This window comes from Zerene cesonia, chromosome 7 (assembly GCF_012273895.1).
Source record: "Zerene cesonia ecotype Mississippi chromosome 7, Zerene_cesonia_1.1, whole genome shotgun sequence".
Taxonomy (NCBI): domain Eukaryota; kingdom Metazoa; phylum Arthropoda; class Insecta; order Lepidoptera; family Pieridae; genus Zerene; species Zerene cesonia.
The window spans coordinates 561,129-583,471 of record NC_052108.1 but is presented as its reverse complement, the minus strand read 5'-3'; the positions used below and the strand labels follow the sequence as shown (position 1 = coordinate 583,471).

The following is a 22,343-nucleotide window of genomic DNA, read 5'->3' as shown; positions in this document are numbered from 1 at the left end:
TGTGTATGCTTTTTCATTGTTTGTGAATATTATAGCGACATTATAGCGACATTGCCAATAATATATGTATATATCTTATAGATATATCATATAAAGTTATAGTAAAATATTTGTGAAATAAAACACTCATTTTATTTGAATTGTGATCCATATTTGATGAAATTGTGTACACATAGATCGTAAGCTACTTAAATTATTCTCTGAATACAAATGACAATTAATATTATGTACAATGAATGTTAGGTACCTACACATTTTGTAGGGGGATGAGTGTTAATTCATAAAGTAGGGAATCGAAATAAATGGGGGCAAAAAAACATAACCATATCGTAACTAGCAACTTTATGAAAAGAACATAAGAGTTAGGTAAAGAAAGTACCAAGGGTAACATTTACAGGTACTTCTTAGTGATTAAAAAATTATGCACATCAAACACAATCCACGTCCAAAAAGACAAATCGTTTAAGCACCCGCATATAAGGTAAATTCCCTATATCCAGGGCATAGAATTAGATTAATAACCATAAGCATCTAATAATAAACAAAATTACCTCATCCTTATAAAACTCCATATCATTTGAATCTAGCTCTGCTCCGGCTTCGCTATATTGTCCCCATTTGCATTCCTAACATAAAAACCCAGCAATCACCATTACCGTAAACGAAGAACTTTCTGTCCGTTTAGCCAAACACGTAATTGGCTATTAGCTAGAGATTAATTCTGGCGAGTCGCCAGAACACACCGCTAAAAACAGACGTTAAAAAAATAATGGGGAAATGAGTGATGACGCGATTGACCATGTGTGGGTAATTAATAGCTCGTCATGCTGTGTGTGTGTGCGTTGATTGATGTTTTGTGTGATTATTGATTTTTTCGAGAACGTCCAAATATTTAGGTAATTCATTAGAGCTTATATTATGATGGGAAGTTGTTATGCGAATGCTTAAATGATTTCAATATTGGTTTCGCATTTTCTTTTATTTCAAATTCACAATTTCACATTATATCATTAAATAAAACATGTATATTTATATACTAGCTGATGCCCGCAGCTTTATCGATGTAGTTAAATTTTTCTTCTTGAGTGTAGAAGTTCTCAAAATTTTATTGGATGGCTGAATCATAATTCCAATTTCATAGTTCCATTTAAATCATAGTTTAGTATGAATTATAGGTTCAGCAGTTTGAGCTGTTCATCGATATACCTTTGCGGTTTATACACTATATTAAGATACAAATAGGACTGAAATAAGATACTAATAGAAGGAGAAAAAGTTTTTAATAATGTCATAGTTTTTACTTATACTGAAATATGACGTATGTATGTGAAAAAATAACGCATATTTTAAATTGGACAAATTATTTTTAAGATGATAGCCTCATCATTCTATCAAGCCCTGCAATAATATTATATCGTCGCCCACACTGTCTGGTAGCACCAATAATTGTTTAATGTATCATATTATATATAGCAATATGCTTTTAAAAGAATCGACGCAAACACTTAACTTAAATCAATATTTTAGTAAAGATAGCAAAACGCCTTTATTCTACTGGAATTAAATAAGATAATAATATTTCAACACGCTTTATTAGAGTCATATGTGTGTTTGTTAGATACAAACTTCTTTAGATGATTTTGACCTATTTCAAACGACCCGATTTAATTTAAAGTTTGTACACCTATCAATACAATCATTTCATGTGTTTACCTTATTTACTGATTAGAGTTGCCAGGATAAACGATTTTTCTATGTGTATTTTAGAAGAAAAATGGAGATGATTTAAAATTAAATCACTAAATATATATATTTTTATATATATATATATATTTTTACTTAAGGTTTTTGTGCATGTGCGGTGCTGTGTGTTTATAGGCTTTCTTTCTTTCTTGCTTTCTAAAGCGTGACTTTTGCGCGAGTTTTATTTTAAACTATATTGATTATAAATAAATAATGCATCATATTTCAGACTTCTTGTGATATATTTGAACCAACAAGAATTCGAACCTGAAACCTCTAGACCTATGTCGAACACTTACCAATAAACTAGGAAAGCAGTTCAATTGAGCAAGTACGTACTCATGTTTTCTCAAATAGATCTGAAGACACACAAATATTCATCAAAACCGGTCCAGACATTTAATAGTTCAACATAACATACGCACAGAAGAAAAATATAAATTAATATAATATTACCAGCTCATAAAACTAGGTGTTCGCCCCGGCGTCGCCCCTGCTGCATACGTAACTTATGTCACCCAGTGAAGTTGTACTTTTGTAATGGTTAAAGAATTTTTTAAATCAATACAATAGTTTTTGTATGAAAACATAATAAACTAACTTACATACAAAATTAGTATAAATGTATAATATATCGCCTTATGATTATAAAAACCCTTAAATTATAGTACAACTCGCAAGATTGCAAACTGTCCGTTATTTCTTACTAGCTTGTACCCGCGGATTCCCACGCGTTAAATTCGGAGTAGTTTAATAGATATTATTTATACATATGTGTATAAACCTTCCTCTTGAATCGCTCTATCAATTAAAAAAACCTTCAAAATTCGTTGCGTCGGAAACCGAAAACCATCAGGATCTTTAAAACTTTCAAGATTTAAGCAATCATAGGGACATAGGGACAGACAGAGAAAGCGATATTGTTTTACACTATGTAGTGATGGGATAAACTATGTATATCCACATAACATACATAAATAAGTACATAGCTAACAAAGTAAAACCCCTGACATATCAAAGGTAAGGCAAGTCCTCTTAAAGTATTGAAAGCTCATGTCATCACTGTCGAGTGGCTGTCAACAGGATAAGAACATACTTATCTACGGTAATATTAGACTGTACGTTTGTTTGTTGATATCAATATCGGGAATTATTGGCCTGAATTCAATCCGTCAGTGCGTGAATACTAACTTCAAAAGAATTACTTCTTTTTTTCAGTTTCATCTTTTGAATGAATTATTTATTTGTTAATTCGAGTCACATGATAAAGCTTTTGGGTTAAAAAATTAAATTCAATCTCAAATAATTAAATATATACAATCAAATTATTATTAATGAAAACAGTTTCCTATCAAGCACTAATAATAACGTCAATCGATTGAATATTTTCAAAATTAGAAATATAAAAAAAATGCAATCGAATTTTGAACCTCCTTCGCGAAAAATAAAAAAATAAAACCAATTTTAAATAATGACGTGGATTCCAATCCCAAAATTTGAAATTCGAATATAAAACCAAAAACAAACGGAACAGTCGATTGATATTGTGATTGTTCTAAATAGGTACATAAAATTAATCATATCAAGTTACGCTCATAAGAAGTCGATTGATCGCTCAAGATTTCGATGACCCTCTGCAGAATTATTACAAAGATGCTATTGATTTTTTAATCGACTGTATATCTTACGCATCACCTGACATTGAATGACTCCAATAAGTATTTATTAAATTAGAAGTAGCTATATTTTGTACATGTACACAAAATTTCATCGTTCCAGCCGTTTCGAAGGAGCATGATAACTAACATTGTGACACGAGTTTTATATATATAGAGATATAGATTGACGTATATAAATAGAAATAATATAAGTGATAATCCTACTAATTTAAATTATAAATGCGAAAGTTTGTAAGGATGTGTGTGTGTTTGTTGCTCTTTCACGCAAATACTACTGAACCGATTGCAACTATTTTATAATTGGATACGGACTTACGCGGGTGAAACCGCGAGGAGCAACTAGTTATTAATATATTACATCGTATTAGTATTCTCACACTCGGAAAGCAAATAAAATTAATAAATGATTCATTAATCTCTCAATATAAGTCAAAAATATCCAACGACAGTTCCTGGCAAAATCCGAGGGCTGTGGTTATTTCAACCGGAATCATGAAAATTATTAATACTGCTAATTCTATCGCATTTAGCGCATCGTTCTGAATCATTCCAATATAAACGTGTCATATCGCCTCGTTCTATTTCAATTTGAAGCTTTGTTTTTTAAAGATTGACATGAGAGCTTGTTGCCTGTTTAGCGATTTGAGTTTATAATTATAGTATCCTACTAGCTGCACGCCCCGGCTCCGCCCGGGTAGTCATTTATCGTAATTGAAATAATATAAACTATCCTATCTCTCAAGTTGAATCGAACTGCACATGGTGTGCGAATTTTATTATAATCGGTTTAGTGGTTTAGGAGTCCATTGAGGACAAACATTGTGACACGACATTTATATATATTAAGATTAATGTTATCTACAACAAAGTATGTTTGTCAGTCTTTCATAAGAAAACAGATAATCGTTTCTATATGAAATTTGATTATAGTCTGGGTAAACGCATACTCTACTCACCTGGGTGCCGCGGGTACAGCCAGTATATAATAAAAGATAAATAATTACTATAATTCGTCATCATAATAACATTTAATCTATATAACTACTATTTACTTACAAAAATATATGAATGTATTTATAAATAATGTGTTATAAAAAATCAAAGAACTACACTTATTATATATGATAAAGGATCGAGACGAATCAATATATCACAGCACATTTAAAGTAATGTAAAAGTAATTTTTTGACAAAACTGCTTAAAATTATTATTAAATTCATTTATATCTAAATGTTTAAGAACAAGAAAGCTCCAATGTTACCCATGCTTTCTAAAACGTCATCTTTATTAATCAATATTAAGACCCAGCGCTAGTAGATATTTCATAGGAGCACGCCTTTGTATGACAGCGTAAAAACGATCTTACATACACACTTGCAAAAGTGTAAAACGCCACGAGCTACAGGCAGAGTATGAAATGCATCGTCATTCCAACAACAAACTGTATCTCATGCATTCGACATAGAAGTTTTTAAAGAAACTCGAGTAATAAAACACATAGTGAGGATATATCCTATAAATAAATTACACCACAAAAATAAAAATATCGATTAACAAAGTGCACCAAATAAACAATCTTCAACTGGGCATGCGCAGGCGCATGACGCGCGGATCGATAGCGGAGCACGGATTAAGCGCACGTTGTCTTTTTGTCTGTCCGTCGGCACCTCGTAACTCGCCGCTATTTATGAGTCTGTATCGCTCCAGCAATATCTTAATGTTGCTGATCTGAAGTCATTATTTTGAATTACTTGCAGCTTCTGTGAGTAATTTGTTGATTTTACTCAACGGAATAACTACCAATGGGAACTGCATTTTTATTAATTTATGGCATTGATTAAAAGCACTTTTGAATTAATTAAGGTATTTTTACCAGATATGTACCACCCTTTTAGCCTAATCAGGTATTATAGTAAATACTTTTTTTAACAAGCGAGGTTACACCTCTTTACTACTACCGAAATAGTACATACATATTTCAATTACTTAAGGAAGAAGTAATTACTCATATTTCATTGAGTTATACCTTATACTAGTATTTTTAAAAAGTTTATATAACGAGCGGCTTTATAAGATGTTCGACCGCATGTCAAACATTTGATAATGTACTCGTATTTATCCCTAGTTAATAATGTCTTGATAAATATCTTGTTATCCTTTATTGGCTAATTTTTAAATTAAACATATTGTTGTAATGTAGTTAACATGTAAAGCTAATAAAAAAAAAAAAATATATATATATATATATAGACGAAAAAAGTAAAATCATCTGGCGTAAAATCAAACACGAAAAAAGTAAGTAAAAACAGTTCGAATCCATCAAGTAACGCCGCCTGAAAGCCTTGTATTTCATTTCGCATTTTCAAACATTAAAATACAATTTAATAACACCATTAGCATCGCATTTCGAATTCACAAAGGTGCAAATTGGACAAGTATACATTATAACATTATGGAGAAATTAAATTTATTCGCTGAATGCCTCGTTTAAATTATAAAATCAACGCGAAATTATTGATTTCAATTAATTTAAATTAAATTGCTGCCGATACTGCATAATTTGTGAAAACACTAATAATATGGCGCTTAACAGATACAATTTCGATTGTAGAAATAATATAGCTAATTAATATAGTTACAGTTTGTTTGTATCTACGAGATCTCAGGAATTACTGGATCTGGATACTTTAAAAACTTTGGATTTGTATAAGTAGGTACGTGATTCTGTGATTAGGGCATTCCAACTAACCAAAAATAATTAATCGCTTCTGCTTTATAATATACAAGCTGCGCTGTTTGTATCCCTGTTGTAATATCGGGATAAAACGTTGCCTGTGTTATTCCAGTTGTCCAGCTATCTACGTACCAAATTTCATTGCAATCGGTTCAGTAGCTTTGCGTGAAAGAGTAACAAACATACAAATACACATACAAACTTTCGCATTTATAACATTAGTAGGAAGTATTGATGGCACATACCATTGTTATTATTTCACTACAAAACGCCAGACAACAAAAGCCTCCCAGAATTTAACTTCAAGCGGCGTCAACATAAGCACCTGCGACTTGAGTCTACAAAGCGGACATAAATATGACTTAGTCTAAATGTTGTAACGTATACTTGCAATTATTATAATTAATAATTATCTGTGCTTAATTTGTGCAGAGGAATGATTATATAAAATAGTTATATAATAAGTTTTTTTTTTTTAATTTTTTCTCCAACTGTAATCAATTTAACTCTGTGTGATTCTGACTTTTTTGGTTTCCCGAGCGGAAATGGGTCGTGTGGCTAGTCTGTACTATCTGTACTAATATTATAAAGAGGAAAGATTTGTATGTTTGTAATGTTTTCACACAAATCTACTGGACCGCTTTCAAAAATCCTTTAGAAAAGTGCGACTTAACTGAATGCCATAGGTTATATACCGAGGGCCACATATGTAGACCACGGGCGATTCCGGAGCTCCTCCCGTGTGGCTAGTTAAATTTAACATATTAAATGCGAAGATACTCTGTTTATGTACCTATTTGTTACGCTAAACCGTCACAACTTATAAAAAATTAAGACAAATGAAGTGACACTTATTAATCTGAATATTTATTAACGGGACGATAAATTAAACACCGACATATGTTTGTTTGTCTGTCCCGCTCTGGGCGCGCTTATCAGAACGGCTGTAAATTTTATGGCCCTTGAACAAACTTGGAATCAAGTGATGGTATAAATCGTACATTCTATTTACAATTCCCGATTTGTCGTGTCGTGTCGTATGCGACAAAAGAATGGTAGTTTTTAAGAGCTATGTACAATAATTAATAAGTTAATTTCATATGACAAAACTAACTATACCTGTTATATGTACTCTTAATTTCACTTTTTTCATCCTTTAATATTCAGTCGTTTATGAGCAATAGTGATATAAACATACAAAACCCGCATATACTTCCATACTCGCATACATCATCGTCATCAGCCCAAACATGTTCCCACTGCTGGAAATGGCCTTCTATGAGGGTTCAAGTCATAAATCAACATTCTGGCTAAGTGCGGGTTAGCAAATAACACAATATCGTCAAACTTTTGAATTTTAGACAGACGGTTTTGTCATAACGTTATCCTTTACCGTTTTGATGTTATCCACAAGCACATATATATTGATAAACCAATTTATTTCGTGCACGCTGGCCTGAACCCCCCACCTTATCGATTAACTCCGAGGTTAACTCCGAGGTTCTCGCCACTGAGCCACCATTGCTTTGCGACTCACATACAAATTATTATATTTATATGAACCTTGCGTATCGTATCTAAAGCGAATAGTTTCATCGTATCGTATTCTATAAGCGGGTTTATCAGATTATAAACATTTTCTCGTATGTTTTTCTGTTTTATAACATTTTTACTGCTTTCCTTGTATTGTTTAAACGAAATAGCGACGGTAACCCACTCTCAAATAAGCCATTAACAATAACAAACTTATATAAAGAAACAATTTTGGTGATGTAACTTCGATAAAAAATAAATACAATCGCATGATAATATACATAACCTATTCTATAATATCCGACAAGTTTCTACATTCAAAGAGACAAAACAACCAGAATACAAAAATAGAACGCACTATCCTTACCAGCAATTAACATTCATGACAGCAAATCAAATATTTATTAAAATAGATCCCTCCGTCAGTTAATAAGGGAGGGTATTCAAAACATTTAATTAACAGCAACCCTTCGCACCCCCGCGTGTCGCATGCTACGGAATTCCTTGTAATTGCTGGTGCATTCTTTAATGTGTAAATTGTATAAATTATTTATTTGTCACCCTCTACGAACAGTTTATTACTAATTAATTCCCTGCCGGACTGCTTCTTATTAAGATTATTTCAAAAGGTTTACAACAAACAGACGGCGTTGAATGCCGTTGCGTCTTCGGTCTGCCTAGAATTTTCTGAAAAATTCATAACTTTTCTGTCATTTCGATCGATCTTTACCAGAAAGCTACCTTTCTGTAACTTACTTTAGCACTAACACGACTAAATTTAATAACATGGCTTTATATATCTGGTCCATAATCATATAATAACAGGATCCAGATAGATAATTCGAAAAGATTACTTTTGTAATATTTATAACTGGTATAAAAGGCAGTTTATGATCAATTGAAAATATTGTAAGATCATCAAGTTTGACCAATAACAAAAGTTGCGATTTTAAGGTTATCATCCTTTTCCTTCTGCTTTTAATTCTGATTTTCAACAAAATAAATTTCGTTCAGCGTTAACCTAACTAACTTTCAACATAGTACGCTAGGAATGGTTAGACCAACGCCAATATTAGCTCTATACTTTCAATCTACTTGACTAAAAAGAACATCGTTTAAGTGAATATTAATGATGGTACGAAAATTGCCAACGCCTGCACTTGCTAAGCCTGTAACTTGTATAAATTAAATTCTAGCAGACTCAGCGCTCGCTCGGTAAGCGCTTTTAGCCTATTAATTCGATCCTTAGTTCTGAGATATAACTAAAACGTATAATTAGTTTATGGTACCAGATGCATTTTGCGACATAATGCTTCTTGTAGTGAGTATATGTCAGAAACTACCTCGTTAGTCTGGTGTTTACAGTTCCAACCAACTTGTCTCGTAAATGAAGGATCGTCGATTCGTGTAACCTTTAGAATTGTATTCCGGCAATCAGTTTAAATAGCTTTTTGAAAGATAAAATTAAAACACTTGAAACAAAAATGACAATTCAATATCTAAAGATTTTTAAGCCAAATTGTTTTCCATTTCAAAGATAAGTTATTTGTAAGATAAGTTCAGGTTCCGTCCTAATGTCGAGTAAAATGTGTTATCCAATTTATTAAAATTTCGATAACAGCCAGAAAAAAGGCAAGACAAGAATTCGCAATAAATTACGTGAAATTAACGACTTCGATAATTCTAAATTTAATTTGATACACTTAAAAAAAACATAATAAATCTTATGAGTAATGCCTAAAAGATGTCAACCGTTAAATTCATTGTACAAAATAGGAACAATGTTATAAACTATAACTGCGTATGTTAATTATTTCACAAAGTTTCCATTCACCCTGAAGCTAAGTGCAGATACTAACAGGTAAACGGCTAACTGACTTGCACGAAAGTTAGATTGGTAAAGTTAGGAAGTGCTTACAAACGCATACATAGCCATGTAATTACCAGCCACGACAAGGACGGGTGGCTACAGACAATAGACTAGGACACATAGTAAAAATAAAGCGCGACAAAATGCAAGATCCTATTTGCAATCTGTGGCTTTGATCTTATTGCGTAGAAAAAAGAAATTTGTGGCATGTCCCGCTGTATTGCGAAATAAAAAATTAAGGTGTATGATATACCTAATTTAACCCGTACTCGTGTTTAATTTCAATTGGCTTTTTTATACTTTCACGCTAATAGGCGATTATGATTTCCTCTTAACCGGCTCAGTGTCGATTAAAATAAAATTTAGTATTCTGAGGAATAGCATTTATCAACAATAACACACATCCTTGTATGTGAAGTAAACCTTCTAAACTTGCGGACCTTTTACACAAAAATACTTTCTGCTGATAATAATTCAGTAAACAGCAGAAAAAAGAAATATTTCGCAAAAATTTCGCAAAACCAACGAAGCCAATGAGATCGTGGACCACGTCACAATATAATATGATACAAATGACATAAAGTACACCACAATAGGAGTCCCAGTCACGAATAACACTCGAACCCTAAAATTATTATTATGATAGCTCTGTTTGAGACGTGCTATGCATTATTCATTTTCCCTTTTCGTTCATCCAGTGTATTTGTATCAGTTTTTATTATTATCCAAGGGATTATCTAAACATGAGAAATTTAGAAAATTAATGGAAAATTAAAAAGACGAGACTTTGCTTTTAACCGCGATTTATTTTTTTTAAAGAGATACAACATGGCGGATAGTCATCAATGAAATGTCACTTTGACAGATTACCTTAAGATAATTATTATTTGGATGATTACTTAAAAATCAGTATAAAAACCTTTTTTACTACTCACCAATACTTTAGAGCTTGCAGAGCATATGTTTTAGACATTATGATATACATTATATATAGATAAAATCAAGTAACCTCCGGTAGGCTCCCAAATTGAATACGGCAAGTCTAGACACACTCACGTTATTCCTGTCACGTATCTGCGGTCACGTACAACTAGTAATAACCCCTTTGTATTGACTACGGAGTTTTTTCTATAGAGGGGGGGTCAAAGAGACGTGTCGGAGATAACATTATTGGCATCCCACCTCCCCTGATGTTAGTTGTGACTCTATTTCATCGTGGATTTAGACTTCGAGTGAATTTGCTATAGATTTTTAGGTAACTTCTCGGTAGAATTAATTTTCAATATTAATTTTACGTACCTACTGTTGTCTATCGATGACATATTATTTCTCAAATTAAAAAAGTTTATACAAATGTGAAACTATGTTATTGACGAATTGATTTTCCCGAAATTTTTTTAGAGCAGACATTTCAAAGCTGTCAGTGTCTCCCTTCCTCTAAACAATGTGATTTTGTATCTAATGTTTTTTAAAACCTTAGCAAAGCAGTTATTAAAAAATATAGGTACTTGAAAAATGAAAAACAAAGAGTAGAAAGATAAATTATAGGTATTCATAATATATGCACAGAATATAATCGATGGACTATAGAATCACAATGAACTCCACTTATTTTTTCTTGTACGTTCAAATCCCCGAAAAATTACCTTTCAACTGTATGGGGAGGGTTTCTTAAGTTTCATATGAAACTATTTATGTACACCAATGTATATATTGAAGTCATAGTATGAAGATCAATAAGGTATATATTGAAGATTTATTGATGTAATGAAAATTTATGATTGAGTAAATTCCTTAATATACAAACAAGTTTTTTTTAACATCACAATTTTGCCCAGAGAATCTTTTAAAACATATTATGAACGCTTGGCTACGCTTTAGCCAAGTTTATTCCAATGATTTAAATCACGATTTAAGCATATAACAAAAGGCCAACCATTTCTATTGTCTCCTCACCGACAAAAGGACTAGACAAATTATATTTTCAACAAGGCTAAATATACAAGAGGAATTAGATCGAGAGTTCAATTGGCAAGGCTCCTTCTATTCTGGGAAGATGCTGTCACGAGCTTCAGATGCCACCTGTGAATAATGTCTATTCTATTCTATTTTGAATTACTTTATCTATTGTCACAGGTTAAAAACGGTTTTTAGGGCGATAATAAGATAAACTCATGAAATTTTACTCATTGTCACTGATCCATGATAAGTGTACAAAGTTTGAAGTTTCATCCTATTTAAGTGAGGCAGAATCTTTAAGTGAGTCGGTTATAAATATACAGGTGAAGTTAAAAAAGAACGTCTCAAAAACAGTCGTAAAACCGAATCCTAAAGTCTAATGGAAAACCAGTGATTCGTGATAAAATAAGACCATAGAATAGATAATTATCTACTTGTTTAGCACACCTCGAGAGATATAACGATGAATTAGTAATCAAGTACATATTATCAAAATAAGGAACAAATTCCTAAAATAAGAACGCATCAAGCTGTCACAGATCTTAAATAAAATAAAAACCTCGTAAGTATAGTCATATAACATTTACAGTCCATTCAGTAATTTAAATAGAAAATCGCGATAAAGATTGAAATACTTACATTTTAAACAAAGCATAATGCTAAAATCTAAATGAACGAAATAGGAGTGTAAAATAAACGATCTTCAAGCTTGAAGATAAGAAAGGGGGACGAGATAATTGGGCCCTCTATCTGAGCATTGTTCTCTTTGAAACAACCAGAAAACATTATAAATGAGCCTTATCTTGCATGGTATTTTTGGGAAAGCATCATTTCAGTAGTATTTTACACGAGTATCTCAACCGACGTCACAAAAACGAAGGAGATTCTCAATTCCACAAATTTTTTATTTTGTTTTGTTACATTATAGCTCCGTGGGTTTCCAACCGATTGACGTGATCCTGTTTGTGTTGTTTAGGAAATAGGTCGGTAAGCTTTTTTGTAGAAATTTATTATTAAAAAATACAGCTTCAGTGAAATATAAAATACATAACAATAGACGGATATTCGGTTAGTCTAGTGTCTAGTCAACTTGAACATAGCCGTCGCTTTTTATGCTTTTTTACGAAAATCTAGTCCAAATATATAAGACGTGGCAACCCAAACATGCAACTCTATAATGTAGGTATAATTTCGCAAGCTTTTATATAGGTGTCTGTTTTAGAAGTCACGATTTGATAGAAACTCTTGAATTTCGTTTATAGAGAATTAATGTACTTAATTTCAATCCAGCAGTTTTCATGTTATCCACAAGTCACTTCTATTTTCTATGTTATATGTATAAAATAGAAAAGCTTCTGCAATGGGTAAATAAAATATTTTTCAGTGTTGTGTTAAATACATAAAACGATTTCTGCTTTTTTTTTAATTCAATATAATTCGTACGTTGTTACATTTTAAAACTAATTTTATGTAGCGAATCAGATCGTCTTCCAATTCAATTTCCGAGCGTGATTATTTAACACAAAACAATTGAAATAACAGAATTTATTAATTTCAATTCGTCACTGAAGGAACCTATTTGGGATTCAATCCCCATAAAGCCCCCTCGTTGATTTGAAGCCAATATCAACTTCAAGTGACAAGAGGGATGAGTGGGATCCGATATATTTATGGGATCAATGTCGAGAATGGACACTTATAGCTTTTTTACGCTTTTCCATTCCTGCTTACATTTCGCTGTTTATTCCACGTTATACGACTCTTAAATGGATTTCAATGGAAATCTTTTTGAGACTAGATGCCGAGCCTGACTTTGCTCGATATAATATTACTTGTATATTGTTACTTGTTGGGTACGTTCAGTCAATATATAAGATATGATCTTGCTCTTAGATTCCGCCAATGTACGGTGGTATTTCCTGAAAACTATGGGAAAAAGGCGCACATTCTGGACTTTTTCAATGCCATAAGCGGGCAACAGATCTGACGGTTCGCCTGAGGGTAATCGATTATTACTGCCCATGAACATTCGCAGAGGTAGTGCTTCTGAGAATGCGCTACCCGCTTTTAAGGGGAAAGGGATAAGGAAAGGATTGATGGTTGAAAAATGGCCTGGAAAGAGTGAGGAAAAGGAAACGAACCTCCGGCTCCATACAGATTTTTACATAGTTATTATTGGTATATATAAGCGTAACCGTTATTATACAGTCCAAGAGCTGATGATAAAGTCGATCGCTAGAATAAATAAAATAAAACAACTGGATACCTACCTATTGGCAATATGGGCATCGAACCCACCACGACAGCCATCAGCCCACCACTGCTTTACAAATCTTTTTATTATGTACAAAAACTATCCTAGACTGTGCCCTCAAAAACCTACCCAATATTTAATAATAAAATACAGAAAATAGTGTGAACGTCGAATATAATCACAATGTTATATCCCCTTCAGAGATACATATAATATAGCAGTCGTCTAAGGATGAAATAATGCTGTAGGAGGCCACGTGACGCGCACAATCCAATTTTTAATAAACTCTGTCTGTTTGCTTGTAGGGTGAGTTTTGTTTTAGAATATTCCGGACTTATTAATTTCATTTTGCAGTTCTGAACATATGCACAAATTGACGAATTAGCTGGAAAATTAATAAATATCTAGATCAAGTAAATGATACTTAGGAACTTTATGAATAAATAATCGGACATCGTCAAAACTTCTATGCTATCACGAGAAATTAATAAATTGTGTCTATTTTACTAAAAGTTTCATACCATCCAACTTTACTTTTTCGTATGTAACCCCAATTCATATATGAACTACCTACCAGTTTAGAACTATTTTCCCCGCGTCGATGTAGTTTTAATGGATTTATCATTTTGGCCTTTCTTATTTTCGATAAATATACTGTCCAACTCATAAACATTTTTTTTTCAATTTGAACCGAATAAAGATTACTGATAAAGATTTCAAAATTATATTATATAAACCGTTTTTAAATGTTGTATCTTAAGGAAACACAAAGCGTGGCCACACCAAAGCTCCCCTTCGAAAACATTGTTATTGTTTACATTTCTAGTGGATTATCCGCGAATGTATCACTACAGAGTACAGACTACATTTTACCGGCGCGTGCTTTACGCTTCCAGTTGACAGCGCGCCAATATCGTACTATGAACTATGGTTTATGTATTGCCAGTTGTTACCGGTATTTTCTACTATAAGGTAATTAAAATATTTATTTATAACATTTAGGTTTTTCTAAGGTTTTCTGGCTTGGATTAGGTTTTTTTTCATATTTTTCTGTTTTAATGTTGTAGTAAACTAACATTTAAGAGTTTGTTTGTTTGAACGCACTTATCTCAAAAACTACCGGTCTGATTGGAAAAATTCTTTCAGTGTTAGATTTATTGAGGAAGGCTATAGGCTACATATGTACCACGGGCGAAGCCGGGCGGACCGCTAGTTCATAATATTTTTAAAATTACAGGTTGAGGGTGGCTTAGCAAAAGCGATTGTGTTTGATAAATTAACGTGTTGAATAGGGGTCGCAGAAAGTCAGATTAAGAAAAAAAAAATTCAAAACCTCTTAAATTCCTGCGATTCAAGTACACCTAATAAATATCGTCAATGTTCTGACACTGGCATTAAATCTATTGTAGCTCGCGGGCAGGTTATAATGTGAAAAATATCACTGTTGCATATTGTATCTGTGGGGAATATAATATTCCAAAACTGAATATTTGATTTTGTAAAAGGCTTGTTAGTGGATGGTAGTCAAAGATATAATAATAGATATTATTTAGGTTTATCTATGGTGGTGGTGAATGTGGGTTATTATTATTATTAAAAATATTTTTAAAGAGCAAATTTGCATCGTTTAAGTAATAAATAAATAGTGTAATGTACCTAGTAGAGCAAAGTCGCTTTCCCCGTCTTTTTGATGTTATGGTCGGCGATGGAGCTGGTGGGTAGCCTGATGGTAAGCGCTACCAACGCCCATGAACAATTTGAGAGGCGTAAGGTGGATTGCAGACCTTGTGACTCTACAAATGGATTGCCGACTTAGGATTTTGTCTGCCTAAAACTCCACAACGGATTTTATGGGTTTCGTAATAGATAAAAGAAGAATGAGAGAATTCAGGAGGAAAGTTTATGTGTATAATAACATCTAATAAACTTCTCCGAATTTTGCGTGTGCATAGCCGCGGGCAAAAGCTATTTTGATACATAAATATTATGTCGCATTTTAAATCATGGGGTGATGGGAAATAACGAAAGAAATAGTTTTAAATGTAGTTTTCTTTTAGCAATAGACTTAAATATAAAATATTTTGTAGCTTAAACAACAACATTTATTAAAGCCTTCATCATTCAATTTCATACATTCCTATAACATTTCCGCATATATTCGTACAGAGGAATCCTTTTCGCACGCTAGTCATTTAGGGTTGCCAAATAGCGGTTCAAATTACCCCATTCTACTGAATACGCTCTCGGCTCCGTTTCAACTTAAATTTGCATAGGTTTACGTAATCTGACCTCTTGTTATCTTCAGTAATTCCTCAAAAGCATTGTAATTATTGTTATAATAGCAATCTCCGAAAATTGTTACATAATTATTCTTCTACAGATCCCGAATTATAATTTCGAATCGTACGTTATTATTTATTATGATCTACTTAATTATCTTTTCTTTAACGTAATAAAAAAATATAATTGTTTATTTTTTATTTAACAGCTGGTGCCCGCCATGCCGTGCCATTTGAATTGGTCTTGTTCAGACAATTTGAAGGCATATGACTTCAACCTATTATACAATAGTCATAATTTTTTTATAAAAGGAAATATAACCTTTTTAACTTCCATCAGCTTATACTTTAAGTGATATTTTATTTTCACTTCAGAATAGTACAAGCTGCGTTATTCGAAATAAGCCTCCTGGAGCAGACATTAATGCAAATGGTTGACACATCTGTAAAACCACTCCTAATCCTTACTCTGGCATTTGACCAATGTACATGGAGGAGAGAAATATATTTTCCTTTGTGTATATCTAAAATTTAAATGATTACTAGTAGTTATTACGTTTATTTTATTTATTTACAATTTTTCAAGGGTATAGTCCATAGGTATATTACATCCTACTGTATATAAAACATTATTGTAATATTTTTAATTATTAAGATGTAGCTTATTATCTACAATTTATTACTCCAGTTACTTATGGCTCTCTAATACATACCTTCATATGACTCTCGTATACCCCCATAAGACTAACCAGAGTAATAAAGACGTTGTACAGCTATGACAGAAGAGTAATATTCGCTTTATGATAATAATTGTTCATTCTTGTGATTTTACGACAAAAAACCAGACTGCTAAATATATTGTGAAATAAAAGGATTTAGTTTTATATTATTAGTGTGAAGTGTGATGTGATTTTTAAAACTGAAAATTATCTATTTACGTGATCACTTACAAAAATCTTTATTTTACGATGTATTTGTTGCTGCCAATAATCCTAAATTTTGTTTTTTTTTATGTACCCAATTCACGACCAGAACGAATATATTGGCACAACTCACATAAAAATACGGCTCTAAAGAGTGCCAAAAAATATACATTCATCAATACAAACACTTGAAAACATAACTCTCGTTCTATCGTGGGTGGGTAATAAGAAAAATACTTCGAAAATGTATTTCCCAATTTATAAATATATAATTACATAAATAATCTATTCAGTCTCGGTTGATATTTTATCATTAAGATTATTTTTAATGTTAATAATGCATATTTAAACATTACATCTTCGTGATCCTCGGTTGTCCAATACCGAGCAATTTGGCAGTGTGCTAAATAGGGCAATGGTTCGCGCCAGGATGTCTTATCTACTATCATACAAATTGGCGCGAACCGCTATTGCCGTATAAATTTATAGTACAGATAACATATAAATTTCAACATTTTTAGTGGGTGATGCAAATAATTTATATATAAAGATTTATGTTGTATTTTCCAAGACTTATATTTTCATATAATTTTGAACAAGGGTTGTGTATTTATATTTCATAAACACAGTAAATTCTATAGGTCTATATAATGTACTAATAATATTCATATAAAACTGTTAGTCAATGTAACTCGCGAGATTACAATCTATCAGTATATACAGAAAATAATGCGTTATTTAGTAAGCAGTATTTGACTAACACAAATTATCGACAGATTACAATCTCGCCAATCAGAATCTAGAAATCCATCCTGCGGGATTGTAATAAAAGGGTGTTTATAATTTTACTACGACATATCCAATATAGCCTAAAATAATAATTATTATAGATTATGCAAGTATTGAAGAACATAAATAGCTTTTCACACTTGAAAAATTGTCTGAAGCAAAACTCTGCCCATGCGTGTATCAAGCAAGTTTAAATGAGCGATACAATACTCTCAACATTACTACAGCGAAATAGTGTTAATTTCAATACAAGTTTCATATTATGTCGACCCAACGACATAATATGAATTTTTGAACGACCTTTCAATAATTAGGAGGCAATTTTGTTTTAGTTTAAGTAAAACAATACTTTAGTCTTATATCTTTATTTATATAAAATTATACACATTACAATAAACAAGGCACAAACCGTCACACAGCAACATTCCACAATTATTTCTAAACTAAACTTTAAATATATCAATGTCCTAATTACCATAAACACTATCAACATAACAAAAACCACTTTATTGACTTTTTTCTATGTTTCATCCCATAGAGAATGGGGGAGAAACATTTTTGCTTGATTTTCTTCATTTTAATTATATTGATTGCCGGGTCTTCTAGCTCTTAACACAAGGGCATGTAAAGGATAGTATATGTATACTTTTACAAATTTACTTGGTATAAAAACCTGAACACTTTCAGTTTGGTACAATCATTGTTTTATGAAATCGTAATTTAATTATACTATTATAAATCCAATACTCCAAATTTAAAAAGGTTTTATCACACAAACAATTGAATATTTAAAGAAAGACATCGGTGTTTACAAATTAGCATCACATGAAATAGAATAAAGTACCTATATATATTGATAGAAGAGAAATTGTATTAAATTCAGGAGTATAAATTCGTATAATTATAATATTATTTAATAAAATATGTTTCATGTGCTTCATGTAAGATTTTTCTCATTTAGTTTTATCTAAAACTTGTAAAATTAACATAAAAATAGACATGATACTGCTACAGCAACAATTTAAATACTAAAAATTCCCAACATTAATTCATAATCATAATATGTCAAATCTAATAAAAACTAAATCAAAATTATTAGTTTACAGTAACGTCATAGCCACAATTTTAATAGTCAAGAATAAAGTATTAATAAAACAAGTTAAAAAAAGTTACTGAATTGAGGGCTTTAATCGTTGTCGAAAGTCAGGTTAAAATACAATGCATTAGTCCAGCCGATTTAATCTATGTGTAAGCAGTTTATGAATAATAATTTCATATGTGAATGAAGGCAATTTCAGGGTTGTCTAAGCAGTTTAAAATAACAACAAACAGCTCTTGAAAAACTTATTTGTAAGTCAGTTGGGGAATTTACAAAAGGATGATTGCCTATTTAATAAATTTATATTTGTTGCGTCTTCATCAATTTTTATTTGTAAGTGTTACAACACTTTACTACGTGAACTCTTATTATTTGTTCATTGTTATGACATATTTCTTAATGTTTGATGAATAACCGATTGTTCCCTATGCAAGAGGAGTTTATATTAAAAGCACTGGTGCTCTACAATACTCATACAGCCTTGAACAACCAGTAAAATCTTCAAGAATATAATGGAAGTAATATACAAGAAAAAGTTATATAGTGATATAACTGTAACATTAATACAGTGACTGAAGGTTCACACACAGCTCCAGGGTTGTCACACACCTGTTATTTATGCTAAATAAAACATTATGACAACCCTACAAATTAGTGACAATGGCAGAACAAACTGTAGCGCAAAATATGCTACAACACAAACAAATTTGCATCATTTCATCAAATCACTATAAATGCCTTAGAATTTACACATTTAAACTTGTACACTTGTACACTACGCCACTTCCACTAGCGACTTCTTGCGTGTAGAACGCCGAGTACGCGACGTCGCATTCATATTACTCTCTTGCAATATCTTCTTATCCTCCACAATCTCTTCTTTGTTCGGCGTTTGCAGACTCTTTCTCCTATTCCTTGTCATGATAGGACTCCTCTCGACCGCATCCTGTCTTACCAACTTCTTTCTATTCTCTTTTTCGAGTTCCATCGATAATTCTGTATCTTCCAACTGCTGTATCCCGCTCATATTCTTGTCTATGGAATGATCTAGAATGTCAGTATCAGAACTATCGAAGAGAACGCACTTGATCGACTTTTTCGATTGGGCGGTGCCGGATTTTAGAATGCTACGTCCCGGTGTTGCGTGTAGGTTAACAGGTGTGTGTATTAGGTTTTCCTGGAAGAAAAATTAAAGTGAACCATTAACTTAACTAACAGTCCGTGGTCTGGCAGCACACAGAAGGCTGATCACCTATTTCACACTACCTACATCATCTGCCCCATACCCCACTAGGGGACTCGGGACTTCACTTATGAACGCAGGAAAGAATAAACTAAAGAATTTTCTTGTAATTATTGGTAACTAGCCAGTGCCCGCGGGTTTTTACGCGTTCAATTCGGAGTATTTAAATAGATATTATTATAGTTATACATCTTCCTCTTGAATCACACTATCTATTAAAAAAAACACCATCAAAACCCCATCCGCCATGTAGTTTTAAAGATCTAAATAAACATACATATGTACCTTTTAGTACATATGTTTTTTATACCGAAAATTTATTGTTCTTTTTTCTTTTCGGTGATATGTACTATAAAGAATAAATTAACACTACTATGTAATAATGATTATTTATAATGTTACTCACTTCAACAGAAGTGGGGTCTTGTTCCACACTTTTGCCGAACATAGACGCGCGCAGCATTGCAAACGATGCGGAATTCTGTGGAATTTTATACAATGTATTATTATTTAATTGTAATTGAGAATACAAATACTACTTACGTATACTATTTTAAGTATATCTTTTCTTGATACTACAACTAAACAATTGTAGATGAAGCATTGTAAAATATATTAGAGATTAAAAATTCACCTTATAATTAAGTACACATCTAAAAACTTTCGATATATAGTGTGAAATTTTCCCATATTATATCTTCATATATATCAATTACGTGTCACGTTGTTTTATGTCAACTGTGGGCAACTGAACTGGTGGTTCGCCTGGTAAATGATCACCAGCGCCCATGAACATTCGCAGAGTTAGTGTCTCTGCGGATGCGCTGCCCGCCTTTAGGGGGTAAGGGAAAGGGAAAGGATTGACGACTGGTAATAAGGAATGGACTGGGACGGATGAGGAAAAGGAAACGGGCCTCCGGCTCCCCCACTCACCGTACGAAACACAGTGGCATGCCACTATTTCACGCCGCATTGTTTTTCCGCGATGGACTCCTACTACTCAAGCGATTTTAATCAAATTTGCACATCATGCGTACTTTGATCCAACTTAACATATGAGATATTTTATAATATTTCAATTACGATAAATGACTACCCGGGCGGATCTGGGGCGTGCAGCTAGTATATATATATTTAATGATTAGAGTAGACTTTCAAGAGTCAGTGGCATGACAAGCTAACAAATTATATATCAATCATAGCAAAATAGATTCACATCAAAATAATTATTTTAGTTTTTAATTCACTAATTTCATTTAATTCATGATGAATGACTGTCATGAGGTCTCAAAAACATTAAATCTGCAATCACAATACAAAATATCCCTTAAAAACGATTTAACATCACAAATACCTTAGAAGAGGACGCCTTTTTCGCCTCACTGGACAGCACGGCTTTCAACAGAGTGGGTTTGTTCGGTGTGCTCAGCGGCGGGCACCGAACCGGCGACCGCACGCTGAAGAAGCCGGCTTCGAACGTCTTACTGTCGTCCGCTGATTGAGTTTCTTCCACTTTGGGCTCTTGTTCTTTCTTCGCTTTGCGGGCGGCTGAAATTTAAAAATTTGTGAAAAAGTTGCTTAAAATTTGTCAACTAATTTAATTACAGTCGCACAATATTGTATTTCTTTCTTTATATAAATCCTGTGTAATCAAAAAAATTTTTTTTAACAATGTTAAGGAGCTTTTAAGGAATGAAAAAATGAGAGTTTCAGATTATTTGAAAATATCTAAATAATTTAGGATTATTTTAATTTCTTGTATCAGTCAGTCATTACTAATAACAAATCCTGCATCAAATGTCTAACATTTGTAGGACATGTGAGTTCCAAGTTAATGACATAAACAAACCAGCAATCATATCCCTCAAGCGACTTGTGGCAGCCGGTTTGCTGGTCTTTGGCTTGCTGACCACCTTCTTCCTTCTCTCCACCGGCTGCTCCTCCACTGACCAGCTCCGTGCTTTCATCTCGTCCAGCTTCTTGAAGCGCATGTCTACATTCACCACCTGAAGTGCAATATTAACTTTCAAATAATGGATAAATGTGTTAACTGTGAAACTTTAAACATTTTCGGCTCATCAAAAACTCTTTGGGGGTGAACAAACCTATTGTATGATACACTACAGGACATTGGTAAAATTGTGGCAATGCAGCATTGCAATAAATTAAAATCTTGAAGTGAATTAAACAAAATAATAGTTTTTATGCATAGCAGTGGTGGCTCAGTGGTGAGAACCT

General features: G+C 32.6%; 1 protein-coding gene across 1 annotated transcript in view; it reads right to left on the bottom strand.

Moving 5' to 3' along the window:
* Positions 1-18,921: 18,921 nt before the first annotated feature.
* LOC119840892 (disks large-associated protein 5-like) overlaps positions 18,922-22,343 on the bottom strand; it is a 7,038-nt gene continuing 3,616 nt past the window's right edge. Inside the window, exons 6-9 of the mRNA XM_038367667.1 lie at positions 21,955-22,111; positions 21,460-21,653; positions 20,512-20,586; positions 18,922-20,039 (exon numbers count right to left, since the gene is read on the bottom strand). Of these exons, the coding sequence (XP_038223595.1) occupies positions 19,638-20,039; positions 20,512-20,586; positions 21,460-21,653; positions 21,955-22,111 (828 nt within the window). The 3' untranslated portion in view covers positions 18,922-19,637. The remainder of the gene's footprint in view (positions 20,040-20,511; positions 20,587-21,459; positions 21,654-21,954; positions 22,112-22,343) is intronic.